Source organism: Alosa pseudoharengus, unplaced genomic scaffold (genome assembly GCF_046254945.1).
Source record: "Alosa pseudoharengus isolate Yale_2024_CS ecotype anadromous, Long Island Sound unplaced genomic scaffold, YU_APseudo_1.1 YU_APseudo_1.1_scf_6, whole genome shotgun sequence".
NCBI lineage: Eukaryota > Metazoa > Chordata > Actinopteri > Clupeiformes > Clupeidae > Alosa > Alosa pseudoharengus.
Genome location: NW_027468848.1, coordinates 35,851,732 through 35,872,730, shown reverse-complemented (window position 1 = coordinate 35,872,730; position 20,999 = coordinate 35,851,732). Strand labels below are relative to the sequence as shown.

At 45.9% G+C, this 20,999-nt stretch overlaps 1 protein-coding gene across 2 annotated transcripts in view; it reads left to right on the top strand.

The window, feature by feature from the left end:
• The window catches only part of bin3 (bridging integrator 3), a 49,326-nt gene extending 28,370 nt beyond the window's left edge, over nucleotides 1–20,956 (top strand). For both annotated transcript variants that reach the window (XM_076269920.1, XM_076269919.1), the window contains 3 exons: nucleotides 9,626–9,767; nucleotides 12,384–12,518; nucleotides 18,862–20,956. In XM_076269920.1, the coding sequence (XP_076126035.1) occupies nucleotides 9,626–9,767; nucleotides 12,384–12,518; nucleotides 18,862–19,008 (424 nt within the window). In that variant the 3' untranslated portion in view covers nucleotides 19,009–20,956. The remainder of the gene's footprint in view (nucleotides 1–9,625; nucleotides 9,768–12,383; nucleotides 12,519–18,861) is intronic.
• The last annotated feature ends 43 nt before the right edge of the window (nucleotides 20,957–20,999 follow it).

The following is a 20,999-nucleotide window of genomic DNA, read 5'->3' as shown; positions in this document are numbered from 1 at the left end:
GGAGAAGAGGGAGCTGGGCTGGGCTGGGCTGGGTTGAGCTGAGCTGGAGCAGACGTGCTTTAATAAAGCGCCCTCAGACAGTAAAAAAACACACTGTGGCAAAACGGCAGCCACGGAGCACAACAGTGCTGCAGCAGAGCTCTCTCTCTCTCTCTCTCTCTCTCTCTCTCTCTCTCTCTCTCTCTCTCTCTCTCTCTCTCTCTCTCTCTCTCTCTCTCTGTGTGTGTGTGTGTTAGGGTCTGACTGAGGGAGCGAGAGAGAGAGGGAAAGAGGGAGGTAGAGAGAGCAGGAGGAAAACAGAGAGAGGAGTGGGGGAGGTGGAGAGCAGTAGGGAAAGAGTGAGTGAGAGAGAGGGAGATAGAGAGAGAAAGGGAGGGAGGGAGGGAGTGTGTGTCTGGAGGAAAGTTTATTTGGCAGCGCGCCCCCTCCATTCCACTCGCCCCCGTGAGCGCTATTCCATCCGCGGGCCTGTCCCGTCCCGGCTGGGCCTCCGGGGAGGGGCCAGGAAGAGGAAGCAGGACCTTAACGAGCGCTCGGAAGCAGGCAGGGGCGGGATCAGCGCTAACGGCCCCAGCCACTCCCTCCCCAACACCTCTGCAGTCTCCATGCTCTAGGCTTGTGTGTGTGTGTGTGTGTGTGTGCGTGTGTGTGTGTGTGTGTGTGTGTGTGTGCGTGTGTGTGTGTGTGTGTGTCTGTGTGTGAGTTTGTGTCTGAATCCTTTTGTGTGTGTTTGTGTGTATGTGTGCATGTGAATGCATTTTTGGATGTGGTTGTCGCGGTGCATGCTTGTGTGCATGCAGTCCTAATGGCTCCTTCATTCATTCTGTCCCCGTGTTTTTAGGCTAATAGAACACATCATTGAATCCACAGAGCATTCTGCTTAAGTCATCCTCCTGTCAGCCCAATATGAATAGTATGGCTTAGACCATCCCTCTTTGGTTCCGTGTGTGTGTGTGTGTGCGTGTGTGTGCGAGCTTGCTTTGTGGCAGCACAGTGACAGGATGGAATGGTTCTAATTTCCGCTTCCTAGTGGGCGGCAGGCGGACGTGTGGGTCGACTCTGAATATGGCAAAGGGCCCAGGACTTCCTGAGCCAGGCACAGCCCATTGGTTAAAGAGCAGGACTGTCTTAGGACTGCAGAGAGAGAGAGAGATGGGAAGAGAGGGAGAGAGAGAGGGAGAGAGATACATGGGAAGAGAGAGGGAAAGAAGAAGCAAAAGACAGGAGAGACCAGCGTGTCTGTGCGTGCGTGCGTGTCTGTGCGTGTGTGCGCCTGTGTGTGTGTGTGTGTTGGGGGCGTAGTGACAGGAGGGAGCAATCATTTTTTGGAGAGAGGATGATATGGGGGGGGGGGGGGGGGGGGTATCCACTCTGGACAGGTCCGTGCTGAATTGATGAGGGTTAATAAAGCAGACTGGAGGCTTTGCAGCGGGGAGGGCAGATGGAGACAAGTTAAGAGTAGCAGGCAGCCAGTGTGTGCAGCAGAGGCCAGTGCTGGCAGCCAGCCAACTCCCCATCACAGAGCACACACACACACACACACACACACACACACACACACACACACACACACACACACACACACACACACACACACACACACAGAGCGCGCCTGCAATTAGTTTTCAACAAGATAAATCAATTTCCCAGGTCGCAACCTCTTACTTCCCTCGAATGTGACTTTTCAGAAGTTGCCTGTTGACTTGTTTTTTCTCCATTCACTTTAAAAAGCCAACATATAAATCAAGGGACCACAAAGAAACAAATTCCATTAGTGCGCTGGTAGTTGTATATGAACTTAATAATTTATTTTTACTAATGCTCATCACTTACTGGTTTTGAATGGCAATCATAAGAAAAGGCTTTGAGCCTTTAATGGAAAGGAATGGAAGCCCAACCTGGGTCTTAATTGAACTGTGCTTTTGAATCAAAATTAAAATAGTGTGTGTCTGTCTCTGTCTGTGTGTCTGTCTGTGTGTTTGTGTTATTTGTTTATGTTTTGAAAGATGGGTAAGAGACGCACATATAAACATACTCAAAGTATTGTCGCTGTATTTATAATATATACAGTCATACAGCTTAAACAACTTTTTCCGAAATATGCTAATGTATGAAGAAAATCATAAGCAGCTGGCACAGACTATGGCCTACTCTGGAAAAGCAGAGGTCTTTTTTATGACACATTACTCATTTCAGACTGAAGTGATGCACAGTTTTTCTTTACTATTTTTGTGGTCACTGGCAGATGTGTGTGTAATTGCTTGGGAGGTTCAAGTGTTTTATGGTAACCCCTCAGTCTGTAAAATGAAATGACTGCATGACTGTGATATCAGCTCTGAGATTTTCCAGCCCTTTTAATTATTTTGTTGTGCATCTAGATTCAGGTCAAAATGTCCTCCAAGAAGCACATCCAACTTCTGTTCTCATACAATTTATTGAGACAGTTGATTTTTCGAAGCCCTTTTTTGCCCCAAAACGTTCACATACTACCCAACTGCGTCACTGTGAAAGAAAACAGCAGGCAAGTCACTACAAAGCTCCTCTCTGCCTGCATTGCAAACAAAGAGTTTCACCTGGCTAGTGCCCAACATAAGCAGGCCAGAGGTGAGTGTGCCTTCACCGGCTCTCTGTAAGCCTTTCAAACGCAGAGAGCATCTGATTTCTAGAGGCTCATCAGAAGTCAGTGAAATGACCTTATACCGTTTGCATTTGTATTTGTCCTTTATTTATTTAACTCTTTGAAAGAGAGCCCTGTAACAACAAGACGACAACAATGGCAAAGCCAGCGACACAAAAAGACAGAGTAATAATGCTAAAAAAGCATGTTAAATACATAAACTAAAATGAAAAAGAGACTGGTCTGAAGATTGGGAGTGTCTGATGTTTATTTGAAATGTGTAGTGGTAGATCCTCGTGCCCAGCGTTGGGTGAGACTCAAACTCCCAGGCCTGTGTTCCAAGCGAGAAGGAGGGAGCCAACACCTCTGTCCAGACTGGTCCTTAGGCTGTCCGTCCGGTGGTTTGTGTCTGCGGAGGCGCGATCGTGTCCAGTCACAACAGAGCAGTGCTTTACGTGAGCTCTTCCCCTGTCCAGCCGCTATTTCCACACCCACCCCCTCCTCCACCCCCCCAAACCCCCCATCGTCCAGGCCTCCCACCGCACCCAGACCTGATGCTGTCCCGCCTGTGCTAACCGCCCGCCCGCCGGACCAGACCAGACCGACCCGAAGCAAACCAGACAAGCGTAAAATTACACAGCTGACCGGTCAGCGCCGGCCGTCCAGCCCTGGGATGTCCAGGTTAGAAGGAGCGGCCCCGGCGAGCCAGCGACCGCCCGGCCGCCCAACCGTATCATTACAGCGCTATGCAGTGTGACCTGAGTATGCCATGGCATCTAGTTTTTTTAGGGATTTTTTTTTCCTTTTCTTTTTTTTTCTCACTCCTCCTCCCTTTTGATATATGTGCAGTTTTTGCCGAGTCAGACTGTAGGGCCAGACAGGGCCTTGATCACTGTGTTATTTTTAAATTCCTCAAATCCTAGAATAAAAACATTGTGCCAAAAACAGGACCACTGGTAGGCCCGGCGCGCTGAAAACAACCGCTAAATTATGACAGGAGAATAACGTTGAGTCAGAATAGTTCTTCGCTAAATACAGCCCGACCTGGAGAGCTCCTACCCTTTGGGTCATCTCGTGGCTTGGCAGTATGTGTCAAAAAATCACACTCTGATCTATACGGGCTTACACTGGTCTCTAAATCACACTCTGATCTATACGGGCTTACACTGGTCTCTAAATCACACTCTGATCTATACGGGCTTACACTGGTCTCTAAATCACACTCTGATCTATACGGGCTTACACTGGTCTCTAAATCACACTCTGATCTATACGGGCTTACACTGGTCACTAAATCACACTCTGATCTATACGGGCTTACACTGGTCACTAAATCACATTCTGATCTATACGGGCTTACACTGGTCACTAAATCACACTCTGATCTATACGGGCTTACACTGGTCACTAAATCACACTCCGATCTATACGGGCTTACACTGGTCACTAAATCACACTCCGATCTATACGGGCTTACACTGGTCTCTAAATCACACTCCGATCTATACGGGCTTACACTGGTCACTAAATCACACTCCGATCTATACGGGCTTACACTGGTCACTAAATCACACTCTGATCTATACGGGCTTACACTGGTCACTAAATCACACTCTGATCTATACGGGCTTACACTGGTCACTAAATCACACTCTGATCTATACGGGCTTACACTGGTCACTAAATCAACTCCCTCAGATGAGTCCTCTGCTCTCCCATCCTCTGTGGCCAGACCGGTGCGTTCAGGTCTGTGGCAGCGCGGCCGAAGTGCAAATGAGAAGTTGCAACCTCTGGCTTACACTCTTGACACGGCAGGGTTTGCAGGTCAGATTGCGGCTGCCACTGCCTAAGTACCATGGAGCAGCGCTGCGATGGGCTCTCTGTTTGGACGGATGTGTGCCTGTACCCTTCTCCAGTCTCTAGGGAGAGCCTGTCTGTGGAGTTCTGACCTCACATGGAGACTGGAGGAACTGAGACCGTTGATATTACTGCTCCACTATAGGGAAATGGAAGCTGCTGATTTTAGAGCTGCCCTGTAGGAGTGTAACAATACACCAAACCCACGGTTCAGTTTATACCTCAATTTTTGAGCCACGGTACATACCTCAATTTTTGAGCCACGGTTCAGTTTATACCTCAATTTTTGAGCCATGGTTCGGTTTATACTTTTTTTTTGAGGGGGGGGGGGGGGGTGGTAGGGGGAGGGGTGTAGCGGTAAAGTGTAGTGGTACCGCTACGTTTGGGCAAATGGTGAAATAAAACAAAAATTTTGTGATTTACGTGTGTTATAATGTAAATGGGGAAATGAATATGAGTGAGTCCAGGAGTTGTATCTGTTAGGATGACGGCTGCTGGGGTTGGAGAGAGGGGTCTGCATCACGGTTCTGTCTTTTTCAAAAGGAAACGGGATTGTGGTTGTTTTTTTTTTTGGCTTGCGTATCCTTACAACCCTACTGCCCTCTAAGTTTGACAAAGCAGTTGTCAGCCGTCAAAGTGGCTGTTGATTGATGTTCTGTGCTCCTTTGTGTATCTAAGAACGTGTGGTGTGGCTTAAGTGTGTGTGTGTGTCTGTCTGTCTGTCTGTGTTTGTGTGTATGTACAGTAGGTGGTTGTGTGGGTGTGTGCGAGACTGAAAGAGACAGGTAGTATATCTGTCAAGATATATACATTACACATCACTAGAGACCTTATGTAATTCACTGGCACTTGGAGTATGTGTGCATGACAGTGTGAAGTAGGTAATGCACTCTCTCTCACACACACACACACACACACACACACACACACACACACACACACACACACACACACACACACACACACACAGGCATCCACCCCTCCACAACTGGGCCAAGGTAATGTTTTATAAATAGAGGCGAGCGTGGGCCGAGGGGCTGGGCCCACTGACGTCGCCACGGCGATACGTGGGGCCGCTCCCTTCACTACTTCCTGTGGGAAACAATCCCGTGCGAGCGTGTCTGAGCAGGGCAGCGAGTCTGGGTCAAGTCCCAAACCGCCCGCCTCTCCTCTCCCCTCCTTGCCCATCCCCTCTCCCTTTATAACTCCCTCCTGTGTGTCTGCTGGGTTAACTGATGCCTCAGACACTCCCTAGGGGCTGATCAGAACGCCCCTCTCTCTTTCTCTCTCTTTCTCTCTCTTTCTCTCTCTTTCTCTCTCTTTCTCTCTCTTTCTCTCTCTCTCTCTCTCTCGCCCACGCGGAGGAGGAGGGCCGGTAAACACTGAGCTCATCCAGGTCAGGAGTGGTGGGCCTTTTGTTTGTCATGTCAGTACCCTGATAGGCTGATTACTCACTGTTTGGAGGGAGCCCCCCTTATGTGAATGGTTTGGTAATCGGTGGAACGAGTACGAGAATGTCATCGTCATCGTCGTCACATCTGGGTAGTGGTGCGGTTGTACAAGCTGGTGAAATGTCAGTGGGAGGCTTGTCAAACGCCTGCGTGGCTGGTGGATAGAAACCAGTGGAACTGGTTTGCTGGTGAACTCTTAGGGTTAGAGATTTCCTCAACAGTAACACTTTGGCAAGAGTGGTGGTGTTCACAAAAACCTCACAAGTTGTTTGTTCAGTCCAGAGGGTTACGTTTAGATGAACGGCGTATGTGACCACTAGTTTGTACAGAAGTTTCAGTTCGGGCAGTGCAGGGAAGTTTGTAATAAACCAACTGAATGAATAGTAGCACCCAGTAGAAGTTCACCACCACAGTATTGATTCCCCTTTTGTTAGAGGCGTTAACAACCTAGACCACCCAAAAGTCAACAGTTAACAACACAGGTAACAAAACCTGTCTGAACCTGTGATAGCCGCTCGTTGTTATTTGATAGGGTGACGGCATTACAACACTGTACGGCTTCAATGCAGGTTTTGAATGAAGGGGATATTTTTAATGTACCAACTGTTCTAAACTTTCTTCACTTTTAAAAAAGTGTTGTTTTTTAAAAGCAGCTCAGTACTCACAGGCATGAGCGTACAGGGACTGGGTCTGTCGATCTGTGCCACTTGCTGGAGGCACATGCCAGCAACAAGTCAAAGCTGCGATGCTGTGTGGTAGTATTCACAGCCAAACGCTCTCTCTCTCTCTCTCTCTCTGTCTCTCTTTCGACTCTCATTCTCTCGCTCTCTCTCACTCTCTCACTCTCGCTCTATTGGAAAATGCAGAGCCGTTGGGAGAGTTGGAAGGAGGAGGGTGGGGGCAGAGGGTATACATTGACAGGCAGTGTGAATTCCGAGCCCCTGCTGCTGCTGGTGATGGCACTGAGGGCGCGAAGGGCGCATCATAATGGTGATCATCCAGTGAATCTGCTCCAGAGTAGCTTGCACTCTTCACGTCCCGTTCACACCTGTCCACCAAGTGCAGGTTGTGAACCTGTTGTAATCGCATCGTACATTGTTTTAATCCCTTGGCTTGCGCTAACGCAGAGCAGATCCTTTACCGCTAACTGCTACAGTATGCACTGTGAGTGCAGCTATATTTCGCATGCCGCGTGTATAAGAGGCTCTCATGTTTCCATCGAATCTCCAAACAAAGCGATCAGCGCATCTGAGCGCTCAGCCAGTCCCAGGATGAAACACGGACTCCTGTTGCTAAGTTACGCTCAAGTGTTTTCACTATTTTTAGTTCCCAGGACCTGAATTTTCACCCAAAGATTATATTATAGCTCCATTTTTAAGTGAAACAAGGGAAATCAAATGCATTCCATCTTGGTTTGAGGTGGTCTAAGTTAAATGCACAGGTCTCATGTTATTTTCAGAGGACAGTGACACAACCTTGAGTTAAATATAGAGGAAATAAAATCGTAGTTCAGTACAGAAAAAGTTTTTTTTTTTAAAATGGGCTGTGAAGCTGTAAAAGAGACAGTCTGTTACCATGCCTTCATGCAGCCTAAAAGATTTTTTTTTTAATTATTGTTTATGGTGGCTTTTTCCCCCTCGATACTTGTAAACAGCATCTCTGCATCAGGTAATCCCATTTCAGTCTGTGGGATGATGCCCGTGTCAGTGTGTAATCATACCTTTCCTCATAATTTACGACACAATTTCCCCTTCTATAATCTGGACCAGTTATTTTTGCATTTCATGACAAACATCCATTTAATTGTCACAAGGAGTGAAGAATAGAATTGGTGGGTTAACAATTTGATGCTCTCCTGCCCTATTACCAGCTCACAGCCAACTTCAGACAACCAAGTTAACACCAATGTTCAGTTTTTCAAAATTGTTGTGTAGTTTTTATTTTAGACTCCACCAAAAAAAGAAAGTGTGTCCACAACAGTACCCATGACTAAGAGCAAATGTGTGGAAATTTTGCTCTCACTGTGGAGGTGTGTGCACCAAGGGAGTAGCAATATGGTGTGTGGAGCCCTTCCCAGCCTGCTTTGCTGCGATGGAAGCTCCGCCAAGTGAAGTAGTGCTCGGCTATGTTGCGAGAGTCCATATTATATATTTTTTTACATTTATTGTTGTTGTGGTGACTGTTTATTGTTGACTTGAAAAGCGTATAGTGGAGGTCTGGCCAGCCTCTCCTGTGCTGTTGGAAAAAAAAAATATTTAGAATATTTACATAAGCAAAAGATGAATGGAAAAGTGGTCGTAAATTAAACTGTTTTAAAAAGAATCGGTTAGGAGAGCATGGTCAAAACAGTGTGTTTATTCAACAACCAAAAAACTGTGGCCTATGTCATATATCAGATCATGTCATCTCAAACATGGCAGGCAACAAATACAACATTAAGCCATACTTCATAGCCTAAATCGTAATTGAGTATATTAAACAAAAAGGGCTCTTAACATTTGGAACCAGGCATACCAACCCAGAAAAGGGCTGTATCCAGGCTTGGAATTTCACCATTCTGGGGGCAAGGCCACTTGGCCTTCAGTTGGGCATGGGGGCACAAAGGCCACATGTCAGGGCACCAAGGCCAAAGTTAACTATATAGTAGTAGGCTATAAAATTGATCAAAGTTTTATTTAGCCTATTCACTGCAGTAGACCTGCATCACTGTATGAAACATTACAAAAACATGAAACATGACATATTACATAGAACTGTAAATCATCTGATCATCTAATATTTACAGATATCTAGGCTATGTATAACATTTATTTTATATTTGGCCTGTTATAAAATCATGTATTGAACAATTTAACCACAGCTCAGCAACTCAAATAGCCTAGATGCATGCTTAGCATTTTGTGATCATTAGGCTAAGGCTACTTTCACAAACTCAGTCAGCTGTCCTCTGATTTACCAATATCTAGGCGATATTTGTAACATTTATTTTGTATTTGGCCCGTTATGAAATCATGTGGAACAATTTAAACACATTGTAAAACTTAAAGCCCAAATTTGGAGACATCCATGCATGTCGAAATTTACTGCAAATTCAAAACTGGATTACTCTGGAACAGCTAACTGTACAGGGGACTGCTTTACACCTTTGCGTACGGTAAGGTCTGCTGTTTATTCTGATATATGGTTTGCCATGTGTTAAAAGAAGGGTTTGTGAAGTATTCCACCGAAATGAATGGGTTGGGAGATCATGGGACGCAAAACCTTCAGTAGAATGTATAATTAAATTGAATTATATTATTTACTTTTCTCGCGAATCGTTCAACTCAGCAATTATCGGGTAACATCGTTTAAAAGCTGAGAAAAAGCTCTTTCATGTGATACTTGTGATGTCTGTGTGATGAATAGGCTACTTCGCGAGTAGTTCAACTGAGATGAATGGGTGAATTTGGACGCACTTTCTTTCTTGCGTAAAAGACTAAATTAATTTGCGCTGTGAATGCTAAGATTATTTTGACAGGCCACAGGCTAAATAAAAATCGCTATTAGTAGGACGCAAAGCAGAATATTGAAAGAAGGGGCACCAAGGTCACCGTGGCCTGTAAACCTCTGATTTTCAAAGGGGCCTCACGGCCAACGCAAGAGGCGGCCGCCGTGAAATTCCTACCCTCAATAGTTTTTTTGTGTTTGTTTTTTTGCTCAGGTACAGCAGTGTGTTCCCTAGTCTGAACATGGCGGTGAAGCGGCGGGAGCAGGCCCTTCAGGACTACAAGAGGCTCCAGGCCAAGGTGGAGAAGTACGAGGAGAAGGAGAAGACCGGGCCCATCATGGTCAAGCTGCATCAGGTGCCCCATCTTCCCATTCTCCTTCACCCTCTCCCTCCTTCCAGCTCTCCTTCACCACCTTTACCTGGGCATCGTACCTCACGCCATATAAACATGCCTACCACCAACCCCACGCACGCACACACGCACGCACACACGCACACACACATACCTCTCCATCTAAACAATAAGAAGCTCTTCTATTCATAGTGTCATACTTCATTCTTTTTTGTTTACTTTTTTGAGCCTCTCCTTTCTTCTTTTTTTTCCACCTGGTGAGACGTACTTTTCGCTACCCCTCACTACATAGCGTAGATGTAAGGGGAGGTGGGGCAAGGTTACACAGCCGCCTCTTCAGGACTAATTGACGCATGTGATGGTTCAATAATTCATCCATTGCTGATAGCTCAATAGGTAAAGAGTCAGGACTTGGAGCCAGAGACCTGGGTTCAATCCCTAATGTGACAGTTTTGGGGCAGCCGTGTCCTACTGGTTAGAACTTTGGACCTGTAACCGGAGGGTTGCCGGTTCGAACCCCGACCAGTAGGCGCGGCTGAAGTGCCCTTGAGCAAGGCACCTAACCCTTCACTGCTCCCCGAGCGCCGCTGTTGATGCAGGCAGCTCACTGCGCCGGGATTAGTGTGTGCTTCACCTCACTGTGTGTTCACTGTGTGCTGAGTGTGTTCCACTAATTCACGGATTGGGATAAATGCAGAAACCAAATTTCCCTCCCGGGATCAAAAGAGTATATATACTTATACTTAATAAATCATTTTTGAAACACCTCCCCACACGTTTGGCTGGGCTTTTCACCTCTTTTAACACCTAAACAATAAGAGGCTCATCATATCATATCCTCATTTGTCATTTTCATTTTTTTGTGTGTGTGTGTAAGTTTGGTGCTTAAGGACAGTGGAGAGAAACAGGAAATAAGTGGGAGATGGAGAATGGGATCAGGAAGTGATTCAGGAACCTGGATTCAAACCCGAGTCCCCCCCCGGGCACTCGAACCCGCGCGTGATTTGGGTTGCCACGGCTCCCCCATTGATACGCTCTCGATGCGCTCCGATGTCACGGCTCCGTGCAAAAAGTATTCATACATAAAAGTCCACCTCTGTGGATGCACTCATAAAGTGCTTCCTTTTTTAACACCGGTGGGACGCTTCCCTCAGCATAAACTCCTGCTCTCCACGGCCCTTCCAGGAGAGGAGTGGGTGAATAGTTAGTTATACACGTGCAATTGTTATTTTCTTTTTGTTGGTGGTGATCATGGCTCACCCTCTGCTGTGATGGCGCAGCGCGTGGAGCGTGGAGTGTGAGCAACAAGTGAGCTGGGGCTCCAGCGTTCTCCCTGGCAGCGCTGGTTGGCTGGGCTGGATGGATGCGAACAAAAATACTGGAGCACATTCTCATGCACATGTGTAGTCGTGCTCCCACGCAAAAAAGCGAGCTGGCTCACAAGCCCCTGCACTTTCTGAAGAGGCTCTGTAGCACGTGTGCGCTACCAGATAATTGGTTTTAACAGTGACTGGTACACACACACACACACACACACACACACACACACACACACACACACACACACACACAAAGGTGCCCATACACATACAAACACACAATTTTTTTTTTTTAATGCTAACTTTGGCGTGATTGTAAATATTTGAACAATTAGCATTTGTTCATTATTGAACTGTACTATCTGTAGGCTGAATTTCATGAAAACACTTTGCATCAACATACACACAAACACACAAAAAACGTACGGCACTCACAGTCCTTTGCTTGCTCACATGCGGATGACAAAAGACCCACACACACACACACACACACACACACACAAAGCCTTACAGCTGGCCGCCCACACACATAGGGAAAGTGAACATCATTAGGTGGAGCTCTGACACACAAAACAGGTAGACGCGAAACATAGGGGCACATGGCACATCAGTAAGACCCCCACCCAAACACACACACACACACACACACACACACACACACAATTCACATATCTGTCTAGCCATCTGTTTTCTTCCCACTCCTCAGCGCCTTGTGTTCTGTCTGTGTCTCAGTTATTGCCTACCAGCACCACTTTTCTCTGACATGGGGCAGGTGTCACTCAAACACACACACACACACACAGACACACAGACAGACCGAGCACACTTCATAAACACTGATGCATACTTTCTGCATACATGTAACATGTTCACCAAGACAAGCCCCCCCCCCCACGCACACACACACACACACACACACACACACACACAGACAAACTGAGCACACTTCATAAACACTGATGAATACTTTCTGCATACATGTAACATGTTCACCAAGACAAGTCCCCCCCCCCCAATGCACACACACACACGACACACACACACACACACACACGACACATGCCTCTGTGTGGCACTCCCTCAGTTTCCTATTAGCTACACGAGCACACACGTACACTCTTTCACTTTCCATTGTCATCCTGGTGTATTTACACAGTTGTAAATGTGACAAAGACCAGTGGATTTCACAGTGACGACATTAGCTTTCTGTGTAGCCAGTTGCCTTTCCTGAATGGCTAAACCTGTGTCTGTTTCTGTGTCTGTGTCTGTTTCTGAATGTGTGTGTTTTCCTGTCTTTCAGGCCCGAGAGGAATTGCGACCGGTGAGAGACGACTTTGACGCCAAGAACAAGCAGCTCCTCGACGAGATGCCCAAATTCTACCACAGCCGCATCGACTACTTCCAGCCCAGCTTTGAGGCTCTCATTCGCGCGCAGGTGAGAGAAAACAGACAAACAAATAAACAAATAAGCAAACAAACAAAACCATTGTTCTCAGGTGGGTGTGGCAGTTCTCTAGAGATGGGGCAAAGAGGGGAAGGGCAGTTCCGCAGTCCTCAGCCAGACCCAGGGTACTTTCTAGTTGCCCAGCAAAGAACAGGTGTGTGTCTGCAGCTCTCAGGCACCAACTTGTTTTATTTCATTAGATGAAAGTGGCAGCAATGTCTAATGCATTCAATACCTTACATTTACTTACATACTTACTGTACATTTGAATGTGCCTACTAGATCACTGGATCAAGAGTTAAGAGGGAGTGTTTTCTCAGACTTGTAACGTGACGTTTTATTTCACCCCAAACGCAAGCCAAACACACACACACACACACACACACACAGACAGGCTCTGTAAATACACGCCTCCCACTCCTCCTTTGCTCTATGCTGGTTTTAAAACTGGCAGCAGTAAGCACTAGATCGCTTAATTACGTTGTTTTGGCCGGCTGGCTGCTTTCGCAGAGACGTGGGGGGCGGGATGTTTGCTCAGAGGAACAGCACCCTCCCGATCTGTTGGTCCAATAGGAGGGAGGGAGGGGCCCTAGGGGAGTGGCCTATGTAATCCTTGTTATCTCCTTGCTCTGTTCAGTGCGATGTGATTAACACCTATAACAACACACACACACACACACACACACACACACACACACACACACACACACACACACACACACACACACACAAGTACACACACACGTACACGTACACACACACACACACACACACACACACACACACACACACACACACAGACTCACACTCACACTCTCTCACACACACACACACACACACACACCAATGGACACCCTTGTACCTGCAAACACACACTGACACACACACACACACACACAAACACACTCACTCACACACACACTATAAAACTCACAAGCAGTCAAACTAACACACACACACACACACACACACACACTTGGGAATGACTTAGTCCTTCTCGAGCCCCAAACACATGATCACCTTAACAACAGGATGTGAGCACAGACATACGTACAGGCAGGCAGGCAGGCAGGCAGGCAGGCAGGGGGGAGAGTCGTCATGTTCTTGGCACGGCGCCTGGGCCCCTATCTATTTAACAGGCTCAGCAGACAGTCAGGTGCCCACGCCAGGTTCTGCTCAAGGCATCGTCCGTGCCCACGCCCACATACCTTGCGCCAGCCTCGGCTAATTGCACCCGCCCTGCCACCCTACCGGCCGCCATGCCGCCCGGACCGCCCTGCTGGTGGTGGTGGTGCCTCCTGGAGGGATCGCTGGAGGTCCCCGCGAGCTACAGTTCTTCGTTTATTTTGTTGCTCTTTTTTCATGCAGATTTATCTGTTGAAATGCAAAGGAGTGGAAGTGAAAATGTAAGGTTAGCATGTTAGAGTAGGGGTGAGTGAAAGATTAAACTGCTCTGTGAATAAGGGAGGGTGGAAGAGAGCAACAGAGTAAGTGTAGGAGAGAGAGAGAGAGAGTGTGTGTGTGTGTGTTTGTGTCTAGTGTTCCTTTTGGTTTCCGCAACACCCCACCCCCCCTTCCCTCTCTCTCTCTGCATTGGCTGTCTGAGTCAGTGTGCAGCACCTGATCCTGCCTGTCTGTGGTTTGTGTGAGGTTTGTGTGAGGTTAGAGTGAGGTTAGAGTGAGGTTTGTGTGAGGTTTGTGTGAGGTTTGTGTGAGGTTAGAGTGAGGTTAGAGTGAGGTTAGAGTGAGGTTTGTGTGAGGTTTGTGTGAGGTTTGTGTGAGGTTTGTGTGCTCTTTAAGTGGTGGTGGCTGAAACAGTTGTCCGGCGGCTGACGGTGGTGGTGGGTGGCAGCAGTGGCTTGTGGCCTCCTGCAAAAACCAGGCTGCATAACTGTGGCGGGACCTTGGCCGCCAGAAGCGAGACAGAGGATCCTCGGAGGTCATCTGTCTGGACAGGTCACTCTTAAGCCTCCCGCCAGTTTGTTAGTGAGGGAGAGGAGATCAGGCCACTTTGCCTGTCTAAACGGCTTATGAAGAACTGCCATTATGGGAAACCAGCAGACTTAATCAGTCATCAGTTTATCTCCCATAATGGTTTAATGAACTTACTTACTCAATTAGGGACCAGTGGCTTGGGAGATGTTGGGCTGATCTTTGGTACTGCATCATATCAAATGATTACATATTGGGCATTAATAAAGGGCTGAGAACTCTCAGATTCTGTATCTGCGGTTGTTTAAAAATGGAGGATCAGACTGTCTCAAGTTTCTGATAACTTCAGGCACAGCATTTCTCCTTGCCTTATATTTCCATAGATTTGTGCTTGTGCAAGTTTGTGTTTGAAGAAAATCAAGTAGCATTCTAAGTTGCTATCAAATGCCTAAGAGCTCTGCATCAACCTTTTCTGGAGTGGTTCTTCACCTGTATTGAACGTAAGGTTATATCCATGGTGACTTGAAGAATGCAGAACGTTTTAGTTTTTTTATTATTATATCATTATTATTTGGGTAAGATTGGGTCGTTAGTAACCATGAGTCAAATGTGGCATTCAGTGTGAGGGTCTAACAAGCCTGACACACTACACTCTCCTCACAAGAATGAGCACTTAATGCACAGCGCTCATTAGGATGCGGCGGACAGAGAGGCCGAGCGATGGAGAGGGAGAGAGAAGTGGTCAGAAGGAGGGAGAGAGAGAGAGAGAGAGAGGCTGCAGCAGTCACAAGGAGGGAGAGAGAGAGAGGGAGGGAGGGAGAGAGAAAGAAAAGCAAAGGTAAAGCCATGCGGTGAGCAAAAAATGAAAAAGTGTGTGAGAGAGGGAGGGAGAGAGAAAGAGAGAGGGAGAGAGCTGTCAGAGAGGAAGAGAGTCTAAAGAGATGTGGAGAGGTAGAAAGAGAGCAAGCGCTGTGCTGTGCTGCGCTGAGCCCACCCACACATGCTCATCACCCAGCAGCACCACCGCTCTCCCCACAGACCAGCCGCTAGCACGACAGAGCGCAGCCCGCGCGCGCGTGCGCGCGTGCGTGCGTGCGTGCGTGCGTGCGTGTGTGTGAGCACACAAGATGAGCCCAATGTCATTGAAACCTTCCATCATCTCTGCACTGTTGGCAATGCTAGGGTTTGATATGGCAGTTAAGTTTGGGTGCGTTCGTGTGTGTGAGAAGTTTGTGTATTTTGTTAGTTTACAAAAAGGAGGTGATGTCAAAGGGTGCTCTGGCAGTGAGCTGGGCCACATCTGTCTAACTCGCTGAGTCACAGGCTTCTTGGGGTGTGTGTTCATGCGTGTGTGCATTCATGCGTACGTGTCTGCATTTGTGTGTGTGTGTGTGTGTGTGTGAACACAGAGGCGGATGTTACAAGGGTCCTTCAGCCTCAGCTCGCTGACCGCTGACTCTCAAACACACACACACACACACAAACACACACATGCTCTCTCACACACAAACACACACATGCTCTCTCTCACACACACACACACTCTCTCTCTCTTTCTCTCATACACACACAACCCACCAGTGGATGAATGAAAGTCTCAGAAGGGTTAGATATGAGACTTGCAGGCTCATTGGCTCACAAATGGAGTCATACACACACACACACACACTTACACACTTGGAGTCATACATAACGACACACACACACACACAAATGCTGCATATCTGCTCCCTCTCAAATATACATGCAACACACACACACACACACACACACACACACACACACTCTTGAGCAGCCTGGGTGGCCTGATTGAGAATCCAACCTTCACATCCACCCACAGCCCTACACACACACACACACACACACACATACAAGCCACGCTGTATTATGCATTTTAGTTTAGCTCTATCTGAAAGAGCATCTTATGTCTTTTTATGAATGCTTAAAAATTTCCCTTACATAAATCATTACCACAAAGCTCTTTCAAATCAAGACTCGTGCTGAACAATCTGCTTTTCATGCTTGTCCATTTGTGAAAACCAGAGCTGAATAGACTTTCAGAACCATCATTTATGTGAGGCCTCTTCCTGTGTCTGCCAAGCCTGGAGACCGGTGACTGCCTAGGGTGACCGATTACATGCAGAAACATTGACGGATAAATCCCTTGTCTGTGTATGGTACTGACATTCATGTACAGCAGGCTTGTATACACTATGGTCATTTAGACTAATCTTTACTGTCAGTGTTTCCTTGCCCTTTGAACTACACCCTCGTCGCCACGGTAACATGATCCCCCCGCCGGGGCTCTTGATGTGGCAGGCTGTCTGCAACCGCTGTAAACATACACACGTGTGTGTATGTCTCTCTCGCCTTCTCTCTCTCGCATGCACACACACACACACACAGGGCAGGCAGACCCCCTTGTACACAGTTGTCCAGTCTTGGTCAAGCCCACAGTGCCATCCTGTCGGATGCCAGTTAAATCTCTGGTGTCTTTGATCCATGACTTCCGATCAATTTTATGTAATCACACACTACGCTGTACGGTTAATTCGTCCCTCAGCACAACACTTGTGGCATGTTTGCATTATGTGGTCATTGCTCAGTCCTTTGAGGATGTTTTGGCCCAGCGAACATGTCCACTCTATGACAGGTTAAGGCCCCTGATTGAAATGATATACTACGTAAATGCATAAGCCAGTGATTCCGGAGGAAGTGTGTATTTGACACCAGGGAATAAATGATGTATCCTGTCATTGTGCAACACAGATTTGTCTTCAGTGACATGAAGTTAAGGCAAGTTCCAATATGCTTTTAGTCACCAGTAACACTGATGCTCACATCTGGAATACATTTTTGAAGACGCTCTACAAAAGCCCTTGTAAAACTAATCTTTTTTGAAGTCAAATAACAACATAAAAGCTAGTAGAGGATAAAAGGGGGGATTTTTCTCTTGCTACCAGTTTCACTAACAGTATCCATGTTTCTTGGCAGAGTACAAATATGCGTAGTATTTGTCTGACTTTGATTTTTACAAGTTTCTCTTTCAATGGCATTTCTGTCATGTTGGTTCTGTGCAGCAAAAGTCTGAAGTTGAGATTGACTTTACAGGGTTAAATCTAGGAGGTTAAAGGTACCGGTATATGGTGTAAATGTATATCTGTGATATGTCTCCTTTCCTCCCCTTCCCTGGCTGAAACATCATATTGCTTATTGGACTTATTTGATTAGAAAGTAATTTTCATCTGACAGAAATAAAAATAGTATCAATTGTCTAATGTTTAGTGTAAGACTAGTTTCAAAATTTAAAGTTATCAAAATTATTAATAAATAATAAATGTCAGTCAAAAACAGACTGACTTAATAAATGTCAGTCAAAAACATCCTTCATTCAAAAGCATCACTTGATTTGATTTGAATGCTCGGTTGCTGAATGTTTTTCATTGTGAGAGAAATCAGAGGTAATTTGCTGAAACATGCAGTCTGTAAAAATAGCTTGACCAACACTAAGCATTCAAATATAGCTCATAGCCTATGGTTCTTCTTTGAGTATAATCTTCATTGTACACACACACACACACTCACTCTCACTCTCACACACATACACAGCCTCCCTCATACTTGCTCACATACACACTGTACTGCAGAGTGCATGGTGAAGCTCTTTCTTCAGTGACCCCCCCCCCCACACACACACACACACACACACACCACTACCACCACCACTCCTCCTCTCTGTAGCTGTACTGTAAGTGTTGTTGCATGAATAAATATCTTTCCTGTGTGTGTGTGTGGGTTTGAAGGGGTTGTATTTCCCAGAGCGCTCATTCTCATCCCACTCCTCTGGAGCCTTGTAATGTGATTAAAGTGTATTAATCATCAAAGCCACTCTCCTGGGATCCTGACTCACGGGCCGGGGGTAGAGACAGGGGTGGGATGTGTCAAAAAAGCTTTCAGCCAACACTCGCGCGCTCTTCTGCAGATTGGAGGAGAAAAGGCAGGGTCACTACCCACTGAAGTGCAGCAGCTACGCCACGCCGCTCTCCTGACACTTTCTCCACATTTTGTTTGTTTTTTAAAAAAAAAATTTACGTTATTTTTCATTTGAAAAACGTCTTGTTTTCTTTGTGTGTGTGTGTGTGTGTTTGACGGGTGAGGTCTACCCCTCCTGAAGAAGGTGTCTCATTAGAGAGAGGTTAAAGGGTAAGAGAAGGCTTTCAGCTTAAAGTTGTGAGTTTGGCCCTCTACAAATAGGTTTTGATTCCGGTGAGTAATTGCTGGCACGAGACGAGTGCCGTGGCATTTTTAGTTTTTTGTTTAGCACATGGCAGGTTCTTTCCCTTGTCTGTGGTTCTTTTCCGTGTCATCTCTTTCACACACTCTCACTCTCTCTCTCTCTCAGGTGGTGTACTTCACTGAAATGCACAAGATCTTCAGTGACCTGACGGATCAGATTGACCAAGCGGGCCTCACAGATGAGCAGAGGGAGAGGGAGAATGAGGCCAAACTGACCGAGCTGCGCGCACTGTCCATCGTCGCGGATGACTGAGGAGACATCAGCGGAAGCATGGCTTGACTTCATATATACCCCCCTACCCACCCATTTGCCTTGTTACACTCAGTGAATGGTTTGTTATCTCAAAGAATTAATCGTTGGTCTTTTTAGTGTGAAAAGGTGACCACTGTGGTCATTGTCCGGCTCACTGTCAGACTTGACAGACACTGTATTTAAATTAATATTTATTTATTTCGCAGTGATTTTGTTATTTAAAATTTTTCATCAGCCTAACCTCTTAATTTTTAACTTGTAGAAAACACTAATAAGCGTTTCAGGCAAAAGGCCACCCTTGAAAGCCATCTCTAACAATGAAGTTGGCTCAGAGCCAGCGCTGGGAAAGACTTGATTTTTTTTTTTTTTTTTTTTTTTTAACTCATCACGCATTGAAAATGTGCTGAAGTGGTCACCCACTCATTTTTGAGCCACGCGCTATTTCTCCCTATTGTCCATCATCGGTGAAAGCTTCTCTAGCTCGGCTTTGCGTTCACATTTAGTAAGGGAGAGGGAGGGGGAAAAAATCTCAACCCTCGTCGGAAAGACCGGAATCGCCGTTTAATGGCAAGTCACTTCTTTTATATGCTTTATGTGAAGTGTGGCCCCTAATGGCTTGTGTAGGCTTCTGTGTTTGCCACCTGCGTCGAAAACGGGCACAAACATAAAGCTAGAATAATTATTTTCCCTGGGTTTATTTGAATCTTTAAATCACTTTTATATAGTTTTATTTCAAGTCAAGTCAGGTTTTATTGATATAGTCCATTTCATACACCGAAGGGTAGCCCAATGTGCTTCACATAATCATAACGATCACATATTAAATAAAATAGTTAAAATGTCATGTCAATCAATTAAAATAGTTAAAATAAAATGAAAGCATGGGACTTCACAGGGAACACAGTTTTATTTTGGCCCTTCTAATCCGCTCATTTCCGTTACATCACACGTAGTGAATAGACATTTTTAATGACCATTGTTTTAGTTATGATCCAGTGACAGGCTACACCGTTTCTAACATTAAACATGTGTTTGTGTAAGAAAAGAATGTTTATAGACCAGCTCTCTGTAACTTAGTCAAACTGTTGAGGTGGTGGATGCGCTCAATTCTAAATATTAAGTCACCATTCCTGTCACTGCAGTGCATTCCATACTGGTTTATCAGGACACAGGACACGTAGGCCTACTGTATGGTGCTATAGTGTCAATTAATCCTCACTTCAGTGGATACAACAATGTATCTGACCTGATCCTGGCCAAAATAATACTGTGGCGCCCTCTCTTGGCAGTGCTCTACTCTGCAACACCTTAGTAGGATTGTGTCTATTTTGTTGAAGGTTTGAATAGTTTTTCTCTTTGTCTTTGACCGTTTTGTTTTTATATGGATAGTAGTAGAGAGCTAATTTATCTTGGATAGTGTTACACAGCCATAACACTAACGTTTCAGTGCCAGTCCAGGCCCTTTTGGTCGGTAGGACCAATCCCCCACATCATGTTAAAAACTGTGTTGTAAATATTGCCTGTGAAATTATACAATTAAATTGCTAATGTCAATCACTGTATGAGGAAAGACAAGCCCAGATGAAGAAGTGACTTGTTTCGACCATGCAAAGCTCCTCTGACTGTTGGAATGTTTTAAGGAAAATGTCCTCTTCAAAATTGTGCCTTTGTGTTCCTCTGTGTAATCTTCAGAGGTCATTGTAGCTCAGCAAAATCACTGTTTTGCTCTTTTGTCAATGTACTTTCCACTGAGGTCCTAAATATTGTTTGGATTTATTATTAACACATACTGCATCATCTCATTCCTTACATTTGACTGGGTAACTGGTGTTTATTTAGCCATAATTGTTTTACTTACCTATTTTGAGTCAACTCCTTCTGGTTACATGGTGTTTGTAGGAACTAATTGTGTGTCTTTTTATTAAAAGAGGGTACATTTTAAAAAGTGTCTAGTGTACTATACTTTATCATGAAGCTTTTCCCCCTCTTTT